This window comes from Drosophila busckii, chromosome 2L (genome assembly GCF_011750605.1).
Source record: "Drosophila busckii strain San Diego stock center, stock number 13000-0081.31 chromosome 2L, ASM1175060v1, whole genome shotgun sequence".
Lineage (NCBI taxonomy): Eukaryota > Metazoa > Arthropoda > Insecta > Diptera > Drosophilidae > Drosophila > Drosophila busckii.
Genome location: NC_046604.1, coordinates 8636255 through 8652305, shown reverse-complemented (window position 1 = coordinate 8652305; position 16051 = coordinate 8636255). Strand labels below are relative to the sequence as shown.

At 40.9% G+C, this 16051-nt stretch overlaps 1 protein-coding gene across 1 annotated transcript; it reads right to left on the bottom strand.

Moving 5' to 3' along the window:
• Positions 1–3888: 3888 nt before the first annotated feature.
• On the bottom strand, positions 3889–15311 carry LOC108608258 (dual specificity tyrosine-phosphorylation-regulated kinase 2). Its single transcript, XM_033294162.1, has 7 exons — positions 15295–15311; positions 13981–14311; positions 13509–13681; positions 13170–13447; positions 6620–6758; positions 6387–6558; positions 3889–4706 (listed from the first exon to the last, which is right to left on the bottom strand). The coding sequence occupies exons 1-7, from the start codon at positions 15298–15300 to the stop codon at positions 3889–3891; spliced, it is 1917 nt and encodes a 638-aa protein (XP_033150053.1). The 5' UTR covers positions 15301–15311.
• Between the last annotated feature and the right edge of the window lie 740 nt (positions 15312–16051).

The window sequence follows — 16051 nt, the reverse complement described above, 5'->3', positions numbered from 1 at the left end:
CCCTCAAGCATTATTCGGTTCGCTATTTGTATAGCATTTAGTCTTGTTGTTTTTCTTGATATTTTTTCTGATTTCTGTTATGCGGCGGCTATGCGCCTATGACTCTTGTGTTTTTATTTTCTGTGGTAATCTTTTCTACAAACACACACGACTATTAAGCAATTCACTTTGTTAATTTCAATGCCTCCAGCAGCATAATTTGTAAGTATTAAACTTTATGCACATAATTTTAATTAGTTAACCTTCAATATTTTGTTGTCAAACAAAAGACTTTAGAGCAAAAGTTGTTGCTTATCTGCCAAACGATTTCAAATTTCAAGGTAAGCTGCGCGAAATATATTTTAATCACAAAAGTCACACCTCAGACAGCGTTCACTGTAGTATTAATTGCTCTGGGACGTGTTGTATATTGTATGACTGTAGTCAATAAAATATGATTATAATTAAAGGCTGATTTGAAGCTTAACAAATGATGCATGCCATTTATTTAACAACAAGACAAAAGCCACAAAAATTTCTTTGTGCGTGAGAAATTAGACAGCCAGACAAACACACAAACAAACAAACAACATTAGACACACATTTGACAAAAGGCAACTTCCTAGACAGTTAATTCGAGGCACGAAAAGCGGCAAATTAATTAGCGCTCAAATTATTGATGAGCAGGTGAAAATATTTATATACACTCACATATATCTATATAGCTATTACTTTTTCTTTAGCTTTTCAACTCATTGTGGCTTTTCTTACAACTCAACAGACTCTGAACAAAGAAAGCTATCAAATAAAATTCAAGCTCACTCCATGACTGGAGCCAACAACCAAATCAGTCAAATCAGCAGGCCCATTATCGTCTGTCCGTCTATATGTCGTTGAGAGCTGATAAGCCTGCGATGGCTTATGCAATGTAACTGTGCGCCTCACGGCTTTGAACCTTCTCTAGAATTGCATTGGGCTCGACTTAATGCAGACCATGGGCTTGCATATTTTAGTGAGCGATTGTGTTGAAAGTGAAAATTCATTAATGAAAGCGATGGCGATGAAATGTCTGTTTGCATTGGACTGATGGATTTGTCGATTAGTTGCCGAATTGCTGCGACCTCTCTCATCGAATTGTGGCTATAATTGCTGGAAAGCTGAAAATGTGATAATTTGTTGATTGACTTGGACGGCATGTTTCTATCGTGATAAGGGCTCCGGCAGTTTGTTTAGCTTGCTAACAAGTTGCGCAACCGGAAATCATTACAAGAATTGTAAGCTTGTAGTTAAGTACTACACTACCATTAATACTAATTAATAATTAAAATAATATTATACAGAACACAAGCTTTGTTTTGATTCATTTAGTACAACACATCGTTAGAATGTGCCTTGCAAGAATCGTCAGACACATCTGAGCAAATTTGTTATTTTACCCCTTGCTTCAATTACTTTAAATTCTGCCTTCTTAATTTCTTATTAGCTTTAGACTTTGAGAAGCATAACTCAACTACATGGCAACAAAAACAATATTTATTGCTTAATTTCAAACTTTGAAAAGCTATCAACAACAATAATTAAAGCTTGTGTTGTATATCAACAGCCAAATCTGTGATGTTACCCCGTTATAAATTCTGCCGACTTAATCTCTTAACAATTTTCAACTACTTCGGGAGTGCAGCTACAAAAGAGAAGAATATAAATGTTTATAGTCTAAGTAATCATTTGCTTTGATCAGCGGAAAATGGTTTTGGTTTATGTTTAATTTCGTATTTTGAGAAGCGCTAACTTTTTCGATTTATCTTTATGTTGGCGGTGTAGCAAAGCATAAAAGCCAATCAAAATTATTTACTAAAGTTTACCATTCTTAACATAAATATGATACTCAGCCCAAAATCGCTCCATCTTCGTACAAAATCCATTGATAAATAATAAAAAATTAATTAATTAAATGAAATTAAAAAGTCACACTTACAAATGTGTCCGATTTTTTGTTTTATGTAATTTTGTTGGCACTTATTTGAGAGAAGCCGAGTCCAGTGCTCACGAGTCATTACAACTTTAATTTGAGCCTGTAAGTATGCAGCACATTTTATATGCTGGCTTTAACCCATATGTGGTCACTATTTATTTGCCTCTGAAAGTTTAAACACAACTAATTTTTGGTAAAAAAGCAGAAACTATAGTAAAGAAACACATTTAAATGTACATATATAATTTTTAATTTATTTTTTTTGTTGTTTTTGTTGAAATTATTGTAATTATATTGATTACATGTTGCTTTGCTTGCTTGTTTCTATACAGTTAATATGCTTCATTAATTTTAAATTGATATAGTTTTATAATTAAACGTACATATATTTTGTATTTGTTCTCTCATAATTTAATACTAAACTGTTAAATTCGAACTCACTTTGAAAATCAAGTTGCTTAATAAGTTTTTTGTTTTGGTTTTTATTTTTTTTTTTGTTACCTTTAAATATTTTGTGTAGTTGCTTAAAAGAAAAACGCATAATACATTATAATAGTAGTAGATATTTAGAAGCGGCAGAAAATCATTTAAATTTAACAAATTACGCTTGTTGGCAATCAAATGTTGTATAAACATTCTAATTATGTGCTATAGTATATAGAAATGTTTGTTACACTCGTTAAAGTCATGAGCAAAAGTTGCAATTGTTTACAGTGGGTACATATCTAAAATTACATTACAAACTTTGTTCAACGACAGTCTAGGGTCAGAGCGAGACAGAGAGTGGGACCGAGCCCAAACTCCCAAACGTTATATAACTATTTATGTTGCTTTGAATTTCAATATAATTGCAATTGTTATAAGTATAAATATTCGCTAATATGCAGCCACATGCATTGGTAATGGAGACAAAGTTGCTTGGCTTATCTAAATCCCAACCAGATATTGGCCATAGGTGTACGTTTATTTGCACAAAATGTTTATAATTATCAGTATATAGTACTATATAGGGATGGTGATGACATGTTATTGGTTATTTGTGTGTACCACATCATAAAACTACGTTACGTTACGTTACGTTACCCTCATGCAAAATACAAACTTACACATTAACTTGGATAGACGCTCGGGGGCTCAAAATGCCGCACAGTAGGTCTGATAAGTTGGTGGGCCTATGCATGAGAGCGAGATTAGCTTACACAGATATAAATTACTACAAATTGTTTCGCATACAAATGTAACTATTAACAGCCTTGATACTGTTTTCTTTGCAAAAGACATGGAAGCCGGTATGAAAATTGTTACAGAGTCGTTATCAGATATACTATATAGTCGTATATACTACAATATATGTTTAGTATCAAGTTGAGCTGTGGGGGCGCTTGGAAAATGGAGGGAGCTGGGAATACTTTTCGGGGGGAAGTACAGGAATACGGCTAAACAGCTATGGCAGTAGCAAAAGAAAGTACAAACTACTGCAAATTATTGCATGTGTGTCTGTGTGTATGTGTGTGTGTGAGAAGGAACTGAACCGAACCGAAATTATATTCAAAGCAAAATTGAAAAAGTTTGTTGTGTGTGTGTGTGTGTTGGTTATAATCTAGGGCTGCTGGTCCAGCTCGAGCTCCTCTTGCACGGGCTGCGGACGCCACTTCTAGCTCCAGAAGTCCATCATATTGACCAGCTTGCACTTCTTGAGCTCCAGCTTAGTGGGCCTGGCTCGGAGTCAAGCGCGCCCAAAGATCGCGCGATCGGAGACATCGCCAGTGGACTGCGAGTGGGACATGGCGCCATTGGAGGAGTTGCCCATCTGCGTCTGCCCATTGCCGCCATGATGATGATGATGATGCGTGGCTGTGGCTATGGTCGCCGTCGAGGCATTGTGATGCGTCACATTGTGATGATTATGCGCCAAGGTGAGCTGCCGACTTGCTGACTCACGCCCACGCCCACGGCCCCGGTGCTCCATTGAGATGCCTTGCGTGGTCAAGCCGATGAGACGTGATGGGTTGCCGCCGCTGCCTGTTGCCGTTGCCGTAGATGCGATGCAGCGAGTACTGCTGCACGGACTCGAGGTCCGAGACGCTGGACGTGATCTTGGAGCGCACCGCCACCTTTTGCACGCTGTTGTACTTGTCGCTGGCGCTGAGCTTGATGTCCGGCAGGTGGCCATTCGACTGGGCGTGACTGTGGCTGTGACTGTTGTGTGGCTGGCGCGAGCTGGAGCTCGACTTGGTGGTGGTGATGGCCGCATTGCTGACTGCGGTGGTGCTGGTGATGGAGGCGACCACTGGGCCGCTGCCGCTGCCGGGCGAGATCTCTGCAAAGTTGTAGCAGGAGGACTTCTGTGAGACGCTGTTCAGACCCGAGCTGGACGAGCTGGTGGACATGCGGCAGCTGCGGTGACGACTCGAGGCGGATGGCTGCAGGAACTCGTGATGCGCCGCCTCGTCGGGCGTCATGCGCTCCGCCGGATCCCACTCCAGACAGCGCTGCAGAAAGTCTATGAAGTACCGATCCTGGCAGTGCAAGATCTGAGAGAGCGACCTGCTGCCCGGAGTCCGCTTGCGTCCCTTGGTGTTTGTAATGCAGCGTGGCGCATCGCGCGAGTCGAAGAACAGGCGACGGCGTCGCGCCACCGATATGAGCACCTTGGGCGGTGCACCCAGCACCTCCATAATGCAGGCCAGCTGCTCCACCTCGTTCTCGCCCGGAAAGAGCGGGAAGCCCGTATATAGCTCGGCCAGTATGCAGCCTGCGGTGATAAAAAGAAACATTCATTCAATATTTATAACGCAATTAGTATTGATTTCTTGATTATAAATTGCTGCAGTCATTTTGTGGGATGTCAAGCGCATTGACCTTGACTCTCTGCCCCGCACTGAGCTGAAGCTCGCCACGTGTTTGACCAATGTCAAGTGTGGCCAATGGGTAATGCAGTCACTTGCAGTTTATTTATTTACTTGCTTGTTTGCCTTGCCGAGTTGAAGAGTTCAACGCTGACTGTGAGTGCCACAGAATGCGGCAAAGCCAACTTGACATTGGCACTGACATTGATTGCAGCCTCCAGATGATTTAAACTCTGAGCATTGAATATTTAATCTAAGACTTGTGCCTATCAATCAACCTTAGATCAAATAATTTGATTAGCTATAGAATAGCTTTTCCCTTTTTTTTGCCTTTTCTTACCTTACTTGGAATATTTTCAAATCTTAGCAAGATTGCATTGCTATTATATTGACATAAACATTTTTAGCAGCAATTTAAAGGCAAATGTATTGCTTAATTCTCTTTTAATTAATTTACGCAAAACAGTTGCTCGCAAAAGAATCCAAAAACTAAAGTTGACACATTTTAGAAATGGACTTCTAAATTAGTATCTATAAAAGCAATTTTAATTTAAATTTAACTGCTACAGCTGCTGGCTCAAACATATTAAAAGGTTAGGATATTAACGTTTCAAATCGTTGAAGCCGCATTTCTCACATTATCCTAACATCATGTTGAATGCCAATGCTTAACTATAGTGTCTGACTATTTTTTTTAGTTTTCTGATCTATTCTATTTCTGGCGCTATTCTATTCACAGCGCTTTAGTCACACTTCATCGCATTTCTCATTTGGCGTCTTAGCTGGAGTCCAGGACACACACAGAGAGACTTTTGCCTAGTCAAGTGTACGGAACACGCACTAGGCCAATTAACAGCGCCTGTTGCTGAAGATAGACCAAGCCCAGCAGGGTTGAGCCAATGGCACTCGACAAGGCGCAACAAGTGCGCGCCCACTCGAAGCTTATGTAGAGTGCATACAATAATTTAGTCTGCTGACCAACGGGCATGCCGTTAAACGTCGCTACTTCCTGGCTATTGCCTCAGCTCAGCTCAGTTCAGCGCACATCCCTTTGAGCGGCCATTTGGCTCGACTGCGGCCACGTCCGGTCGGCAGCAACAAATACAAATACACAAAGAGTCATTAAATGTGCGCAGGAGGTGGGACATGAGGTGTGGCTATTACAGTTATGGTTATAATAGAGAAGCTATTGAGGTTTATTTTTAGCCAACGTCTTGACTGTGAGCTCAACATAAATTCGTATTGGGGTGCACTATAAATAGCTGAGGCTAAAGCTAAAGCTTAGCTAAGTTGTGTGTCAAATGAGCCACAAAAGTGAAGCAGAGCTGAAAGCCACATACAGTTTGCATTGTGGCCTATAAAATATTCACACACTTGCACGTGCATCTCTCCCTCTCACTCTCGCTCTCTAGGGGCAGCACCTACGCTTGTAGTCCTTTTATTTATAGATTCAGCTGGGTGGCAATAAATTTGCCTGCCAGTCGCCTTTAAAAAATTCATTTGCCGTTTGCCAGAGCAAGCGAGGTCAACGCAGTGGACATTCGCAAAATGCTTTTTAATTAAAATTCTCGCACTCTCACACTCACCCAAGCTCCACATGTCGATGGCTGTGCCATATTGCAGTCCAAGTATCACCTCGGGCGAACGATAGAAGCGCGACTGTATGTAGGTGTAGATTTTGCGATCCACATAGCAGGAGCTGCCGAAGTCAATCACTTTGATGGAGCTGCTGCCGCGCTGTTTCAGCAGAATATTTTCCTAAATGCGAGGCAATTAATTTTGAGATTGCTTGAGATTGGCATATGCTGCGTATACTTACCGGCTTGAGATCACAGTGTATGATATTCTCTTTGTAGAGCAAACGCAGGCATTTGACAATCGAATTGCAGAAGCGTCGTATGAGACTCATGCTGAAACCATTGTAATTGTTCTTCTTTATCAATTCGTAGAGATTGAGACTGCAATAGGAATAGAAAGAGAGAGTTCAGTTTAGTCATGACTCACAATTAGTTCAACCCCCAGGGGTTATTGTTTACCCAACACGCTCCGACCCGAAGGGCAAACCAAACTAAATATATATATGGACTTCAGTCGAAAAGACGCTTCAAAACGCCGGCCGCTTAGCTTAAAGCCCACCAACGACAATAACATGCATTGAATTAATTTGCATTGCATGTCGCACACAAATTTGGATATATGACGATAACAGTCAAGCAACAACAACAGCAATAAGAGTAACAGCAATAACACTAACAATAACAATATGGGGCTTTAGTAAAAGGCACAGTCGAGTATAAAAATGGTGGCACATCATAACTGCCAAATGCTAAGAGCTTACAGTGGCTTAAATTAGCTCAAATAATTTACAAAATTATTTAAGTGCACTAAGAAAATGCTTAAATTAATAAGCTCAAATTATATTTTTTTAAACCAGTACTAACTGCTTTCATTTCTCTACAAAAAATAACTGAACTCCCAAATAATTAAATACTAAAAATTCAATATTATTTGTATTAAAAGCTTAACAAGTAATATGCGTTTATTGTTTGGTACCACTGTGTCAATCTATTTGCTAATTGCTTACAGCTTACACTGGTTTATAAAATTGCATGTACTAAATTTCCGAATTAGCAACTTCAACTCAACAATTTTTGATTCACATTCGACTGTTTTGTACCCACTGTGCCTGCTACTTTTTTTTTGTCAACCCATTTGCCATTTTTGTTTACAATTTATACACTTTGTGTTGCCTGCATTTGCAGCTTATAGGCTGGCTAGCGATTAATTAACTGATAACAAAGGGAGTTTTGTTTTCCTTTCAATGTCAATGCAAAGCAGCGCGAACATTTTGCACAAACTAAAGTTTTGTCAATTTATTTGTCAATATAGCCATGATTGATGTATGTATAAGTATTTTTTGTTTTTTTTTTTTTGGGGAAAATCTCATATCTACTGTTCGCATATAAAGAACGCAATTTATGGAGCTGGCTGACCGCAAAGTATTTGCTTTCATTTCCGTTTGGCTTCGCTGTCAATCCCACGAGATGAGTTCACACACATGCGGATGTCATCATCTGCTTTTCTCTGCTTCTTCTTCTGCTCAGCTTACTATCAATAACTTCATCACCAGCGCGCTTGCCGAGCTGCTGTGACATGCACTTAATAGATGCTCTGACCTACATTTTGCCTTCAACACAGGATGCCTCGAGTAATAACAGCAAAGGGGCTGGCTCGTGTGTTTGTGTGTGTGTGTTGATGGGTGTGTGTGTGTGTGTGTTGGAATCATAAGCAGCACTTCAACTTGTTAGCACAAGTTCGTCACATAATGCTATTTGCTATGGCTTAAGCTAAGCCAAGACAATATTTTAGCTTTGGTACAAATGCTGCTTGAATTTCAAGCTCTGACTGGTGAGCACCTGGCTACTTTACTGATTACCGCGCACTAGCGACGGCCTATACAAAACGTTGGTGAAATTAATAAATAACCAATCATTAATAAATTCAGCAACATTATTCTGCTTTGTTTCTAATTCAAATACAGTAACATGGAATTCAAATGCTTGAGCCCAAGCGCTGGTAAATTCACCAACAAAATCATCAATTGCTTCAATCATAAAGTAACATCAAAACATACAATATATTGGTGAAAGTAAAATGGGAATGTTATTGGTAGTCAATAATCATAAGTAAATTTATTTCTTATTCCAATACAATAATATGGAATTCGTTGGTGAATTCACAATTCAAACTCAACAATTGCTAACAGAAGGTATACAATATATTGGTGAAATGAAAATGAGTATATCAGTCAATAATCATAAGTAAATTCAGCAACATTTGCATGCTTTGTTTCTCATTCTTAAAGTAATATGTAACTCGTTGGTGTATTTAGCGTTGGCGAAGCAACGAACTCACCAATTCCAAGCAGCCGTACTGCAGGGTAATGTGTGTCTTGTGTTTAATTTAATATTATGCCTGTCTGCTTAGCTAAAACTCTTTATTCTATGACTCTCTTGTCATGGCGTGGGGGGTGGGGGGGGCTCAACAGCTTGTTAGCATGTAATGCTATTAAAAATCATGTCACTTCAAGCTGAGCACATGAAATTGCTAGAAATCTCGCTTGGGCTTATTGAGTTAAGTTGAAGGCTAAAATAAATGGCAACCGCTTGTCAGCGGCGTAGGCAAACCGCAAAGGTCAGAGAGGCGTATACACTTTGCACAAATTGGAAAAGTTTTGCGGCATTTAAAGTGTGCAGCGGCAGCGGCTTAAAGCGCAGTTGGGTTTAATTATTGATTTTATACTAAATACTGAATGGTGGGGCAGAAGCCATGAGCGAAGCCAATAAGAAAATCATCAAAATGTCATAATTTCAATCGGGCCAAATCGACAAGCGCCATGAGCTGACAATGCCTCTAAGCTGAGACTGAGTCAGAGCCCAAGCCCGAGCTGTGCATTGTGTCAAAATGGCATATTATAACTGCATTATAACATGCCACATGGATCAGAGTCCCTGAGTGAGAGAGCCAGTCAGACTGCCGTGAACTTGAGTACGAGCATTGTTTATAGCGTTCAACTTTTAGTGCTTTGCCTTTTTGGGCCTGTGAAGCTTCGTGCCAAATTCTTTTTGGTAATTTGATTGATTTGCCGGCTGCAAGGATGGGGCAGCAGTCTGGGGGAGGCCTGGGGCAACAAACATGCAACTGTAACGAGCCACTAATGCAGGCATTTAGCGCGCAATAAAAATATATTTAGAATCAGCATATAAAAATAACATAAGCTTAAGCCGAGACTGCGGAGTATATGGAAAACTTTATATCGCCACAAAGGACGAGCATAAAACACACAGCTGTCAATTGGCCGCAAAATGTATTCATACCGCAAATGGTGTTAGCAAAAGTTGCCAACACTACGAACTACTGGGGGGCGAAAGTGAAAAGTTTCGCACGTCAATTTGATTGACAAGCAGCTGCAAATAGCTGCATAGACAGTTGGATAGTTGAGCAGAAAAGGCTTTAAGCATAGCAAACTATGTGCGGTGATTTGTTAATCGAGGCTAACCTTAAGCTGGCTATGATTTCAGTTCGTTTTTAATTGCGCTGCGAATGTTGCTTAGCTATTTTTGTTGCCTACTTAATGGGGCTGAGCACAAACTGTTACCACGCAGCATGTAAAATATTTAAAAGCATTTAAAATTGTGTGTCAATGTGACTGCTAACCTTGTTTGCCTATATATTGCACTCTTGGATTGCTTTATCCTTGAGCTGCCTGCTGCAAAAAACTGTCAATTAGCAGTAATTACTGTGCCAGGGCACGAATGCCTGGAACGTGGGCATTTACGCAGGCAAAAAACACGCCCCGCCACCCACCGCCCACCAGGTAACTCAATCTAGAATAACAGCCCCGCTGAGCGACAGAGAAAAATACGCTAAGTGCAAAAATTAATTTAACTTGATATAAAAAACTTTGCAGGCGGCTGCTCATTTGCATAGATCGCCCCACGTGTGCCACACACACACACAGAGAGAGATCCACGCCCACACAGCATGTTGCACTTTTTTAATTAAAAATCTGTGTGCGGCCAGTCAGACTTGGCTGCTGTTCAACAATATCTGTCATGAAGCCTTCAAGTCTGTCTGCAGAGCTGTCAGAATAAAAGGACAATACTGATGACGACGACGACGGCAGCAGACATTGGATTCACATATTGAATTTTGCATGGAGCCCAAATATGAAATTAGGCAATTTAATACAAACTAAGTGGATTTTATAAATTTACAGGCTATTCCCAGCAGACAAAGCTTGCAAATTTAAGGAATTTATACAGCTGTTGAATTTTAAATTTAAGCTTAAGCTTCAGCTTTAAGTTAACTTGGACAAATATTCATTATTGCAGCAGCTCTTGCTTAGCTCATCTTTTTGCAAATTGAAATAAATTTTGTTTTTACTTGACATATTGCACAAGCTATGGCAGCACTAAGCCAAAAATTTATGACCCTGACACCCACATGAGACTGCACATAACTTGGCCAAGCTCAAAGCCATGAACAACAAGCCAAAGCAACAGCAGCACTAAGCAGACAACTATGGATGGTAACGTCATCTGCACAATATGTTAGCATAGCTATGGCACTCACTGTGACAATATCATAGCTGCCTCTCGCTCTCTCTCTCTCTCGAGTGAGTTTGGCAGCTCATTCTATGGCTTTTATGTGTTTCTAACGCTCTAACTACTGAGAATTATGGCCAAAAATGGACTTGACAGGGGCCACAGCCACAACACCAATGTGCAGGTGCGCAAATTATGCCACGTTTGTGTGGCTGTAAACAGCTGTGAGTGACTGTGTGTGTGTGTGTGTGTGAAAATGTGTCACAAGGCGTCAATTCCGCTGCCTGCTCACAGCTCTTTTTCAAATTACGACACTCTGTGTGGCTGTCGCTCTGACACTATGCGAAATGTTTTAGTTGCTTTTGTCAAGAGATTCTCTCTGCAGTTAATTAGCTAAGCAGCTTGTGTGGCGCTTGCCATGGGGCAAACTAGATGAAAGCAAAGAGCAAATTTAACTTTTTTCTAAGCTTTGATGAAAGCGTGAAATTAAACAGAAATTAAATTCAACGTAAAGAGAAAATTGTTAAGAAGCAGATACAAGCTGCGTAATAAGTCTTAGTCGATATAGCAACTAAGTATGAGAGTTGGGCTATAAGCTATAAATAAATTGTAGCCTTTGTTCGATTTATTTAATCCCTGATTTGGTTTCTTTTTGTGGAATTTCTATTTCTATACAGAGCTTAGCCAACCTTCAAAGTGTTAATTTTATAGCCGCAGCTTAACGTTAAACCAACAATTTGTTGTAAGAAAAAAAATGAAATTGCGTGCACGTAAATTTAATTACGTAAAACTTGGCATACAATTTGTTTACTTGCTCACAACAAACTTTAAACTTTCCGCTTGCCGGTTTGGGGTTGTCAATGCGGCTTCGGCTTGCCAGCCACAGCTACAGTGAAGCACCATGGTCATTGCAAGTCGAGGGAAAACTGGAAAACTTTGTGCGCTTTAAGCAAGCAGCAAAACGCAAAGTGCGCACTTGAGAAGCGATTTTGTGGCTAATTAGCCCGTAAGGCAAATAATTAATTAAGTTTGCTCTGCGCTGCTTTGCTTTGCATGGTTAAATAATTAAATTTCCTTTTTCTTTTTTGTCGCGTTATCGATTCGTGTTGCCTACAATTGGGCGCATAGCGTGCGCCTCAACCATTTCAAATTAGAAACTCGTGTATGCTCCAAAATGTCAACTCAACAGCCAAGCAAATTGCAAGCCTACAATTAAGACAAATTAGACGGCAGCCTGTCGGAAGCCTGGCGAGTTGTGATACAAGCAACAAAAAAGCAGCGCCAGAGTCAGAGCCAGAGCCGGAGCAAGCGGAAACGGAAACGAGTCAATGCTTAAGCCATGACCTTCGAAAAATCTTTAGAATTTATAAACGCTTTTTGCAAACGGTTTACGTGCGGCCCCAAATGCATCGCGTGCTGGCGTCTGTTTGCCATATTTGCGTTGCCTGCTGTCTAAACTTTGACATATGCAGTCGCTGCGCTCAACACCTGATAGCAAATGCATTGAAGGCGGAGTGGGCGGGGAGGGTCTATCAATTAGATTGCTGCGCCATTGCACTCAATGCACAAACAACAGGTAAATTTATAGACAAACACACATGCGAACAGTTCGAGCGCACGCAGGCAAATTTTGCATTTGCCCGCAAAACTGGGCTACAAGTTATTTAAATTGAAATTGATGGCTCTGCGGTGGCGCACACACACACACGCCCACGGCCACACCCCCTTTGGGGTATGCCCATGCGGCATGCAAGGAAATTAAATAGAAATTTATTTGTTTGCTATCAAGTGTGCCCACTACATGAAAAACAAACAAATAAAAAATTAAATCTAAACAAATTAGTGAGCTATTAAAAACGACGGAGCAGTAAAGCACTCGACATGAACGAGCTTTGTGATTTATGCAGTGAGCCAGCAAAGCCAAATATCATATATGAGACACGCTTTTAATAAGCCAACAGTTCATCTATTAAACGCTGCTAAAAATACAAAGAGCGCACACGTGTGCTTGGGGGGGAGGGACGTGCTCAAGCTACAAGCGCAACAGCGACTCGAAGTTCGAAGTCGGGCGTGCTTGGCACTTATGTGAGCCCATTGCGATTGGCGCTTAATGAGCGCAGGACACGCACACACGCAGTTGCGAATAAATTTAATTGAGAGCCATGTTAATAGAAATATGCGTGGAATACGCGTTTTTAATTGAGCGATGTTTGATATACGCGCTGAGCGCGCGTGACAGTCGCATTGACGTCATTGACTCACCTCATTAGCTCGAACGTAATGCACAAATGTCGGCGGAAATAGGTGTAGTCCAGCATGTGTATAACATTATGAGATCCATCCGCATCCTTATCACGCAGCTCGTCCAGTATGTTGAGCTCGACGACCGCTTGGTTGAGAAAACGCTTCTTGTTCCTGATGATCTTGATGGCCACGTGTGTGTTCGTCTTGTGATCCAGCGCGCGTATAACTTGGCCAAAGCTGCCCTTGCCGATGACCTCGAGGATCTCATAGCGAAAGGCTATATGGTCGTGATCGATCTGTAAGCCGACAAAATATTTGAATTTTTCCATTTAAAGTTCAAACTTAAGTTGCACTTACGATTTTGTAGTTGCCGTTCTCGTCGTCATAGCCAAAGTTTGTCGTGTTGGCTGTGGGCGCGGGCTTGTTGTAGTTCTTGCTGGCGTGTTGGCCAAAGTACCAGACCTCCTTGTATATCTTCAGCTCCTCAAACTCCTGATCGGTCAAATAGCTGCGATACTTTTTGACCAGCTCTGCAAAGAGCAATTAAAATATTTACTTAGCTTTAGCTTCAGTTTCAGTTGATTTTTTAACAGAAAATTGAAAATGAAGCCATGCGACAAGACCGACCTTGACCGCAATGCAATTTTCATACAAAATTAATTAACGCCTGCCCCTTTGCCATTTGCTAAGCCCTTGGGAAGCGCTCCGAGCTTTGCTAATTGCCATTGCTCGTCAGCGATGCGTATTAACCCAACGCGCGCGCTAAACATTGCAAATGTTGACAAACCACAAGCCAAACCCCTTCACTGTCTCTTCACTCCGCACCTACCTGATGGGGTCATGGGTGTGTTGCATTTGAGCTCCGCGCTGCCTGTGCTGCTGGCCGAGTTGCCGGAGCTGCCGCTGCCACTGCTGCTATTTGATTTGGTCGAGGAGCCGCGCTCGTTGCCGCTGCTGCTGTTTGTGGTCGAGCAGGAGACCGGCGAGCCGAGATTGTTATTGCCGCTGCCGCCATTGCCATTAAGAGCATTTGTGGTTGACTCGCTCACGTGGTTATTGTGCCCATCTAAGCGACGACTGGCGTTGCAGAGCTGTGGCAAGTCCAGGCGCGAGCTGGAGAGACGCACATCGCGTCGCAGCTTGTCGTTATCCAGTTGTATCTGCAGAAACAAGAAACAAAACACTATAATTGTGTTGCATACTTTCGCGCGGCAAATTGCGAATGTGAATTGACCCAAAATGTAGCATACGCTTCGGCATATGTGAATTTACGAATTAGAAATAAAATTAAGATTACTTTCAAACTTCTATGCATCAATTAGAGTCTTTACTTTAGGATTAATTTCAAAAGAATATTTAGCAGTTACAGTTGAGTTAAAGTTACTTTAAAAAATTGAATTTTCCTAACAATTGCAAGGGCATATGACAATTGAAAGTTAGACACTTAGCCAAGCTATAAACTTCAATTTCACGTTTAATTTAGCGTTTAATTAGCTGCGCACCTTTTACTGCTCGCAAGCGCATGCAAAAAAGAAAAGCTAAACACTCGCACTAAACTTTGGATCCGTTACCCTGCTCAGCTGATCGCAGACTAAGCTCGCCCCGACACAAGGCGCTCTATTATAGTGCGCAGAGTACAGTGGGGCTAACCATACAATAACAAAAAAAAAAAAAAGCACTTGCTTGACAATTTTTTAATTTATATTTTTAACACGCCTTTATGCAAAATCCAATGTTCAAACAAGAAACTTACCTACCAATCGAAGCAAAAATCTTTACAGATTTCTGTAGCTAGCAGCTGCTGATAGTTACTCTGAATAAATAAATTTAATATAATATTTCAATTTTAAGCTTATTTATGTTTTGAAAATCTTAAAGGCATTTAGTTTTGATTTTTAGTTATGCTCAAAATCGTCAAGTTATTATTATCAAGTTTAGAATGAAAATGATTTTGAATTCATTTCTATGATCAGCACCCCACTAACTATTTTGGCCCACTGTGCAACGCATGCAATAACTTCTAACACACTTATCTCTCTCACTCAGATGAGCGAATGCATTTGCAATTAACACGCTGCGCTTTGCTTATCAAATGTTGTTTGGGTTTCACTCTCGCTTATGCTCATCGAAAATCAAAACTTACCGGCATTTCGCATCGATCCAACAACACTTGGTGCTGTTGTTTTTGTTGTTATTGTTGATTTTAGTGTGTGTGTGTGTGTTTGGTCGTCTTGTTGACTTTCCAATATATTCCAGTGCTTGGCTGTATTTGTGTGGAAGTTACTGCGGCCAGTTGAATTTGTTATTGATAACCAGCTGCTGGGCATTGGGTCTTCGGGGCGCACATTTGCATTTGTCTGGTGTTGTTGGGGCCAACTGCAAGCAAACAAAAAAACAATCGTATGAGAAATAAACACATTAATAATATGCTAAAGTATGTCTTTAAACCCTTGACTTTAACCCTTGACAGCCCCAGCCCGAAACGGTAACCACACAACCGACACCGACAAAAAGAAAAGGAATCGTAATAATCGATGTGCACCACCCTCGCAGCAAATCAACGACATGTCAAAACATAACCATAACTAACAACAACAACAGCAACAACAACAACATTTATATGAAACTCATAATAAAGTAAGTCAGTCAACGGCATTTAGCAGTTTTCATTGTCAAGGCGTGCAGTGTCGGCAAAAGATCAAGAGAACAACTTTTGGACATACGTGCGGTGAAGTTGGCTCAGTTCAGTTCAGTTTAAGTTAACTGCACTGCTCGAGCAAGTGAGGGAAACCCAAAAGTCATGGCCAATTATTGGCCCTTTTGTTGCTCCTTTGCCTGCCCCAGACCGAGACCAAATTCGTGCATTGCCTTTTCAGTGCGCGAGGGGGCGAATGCATAAT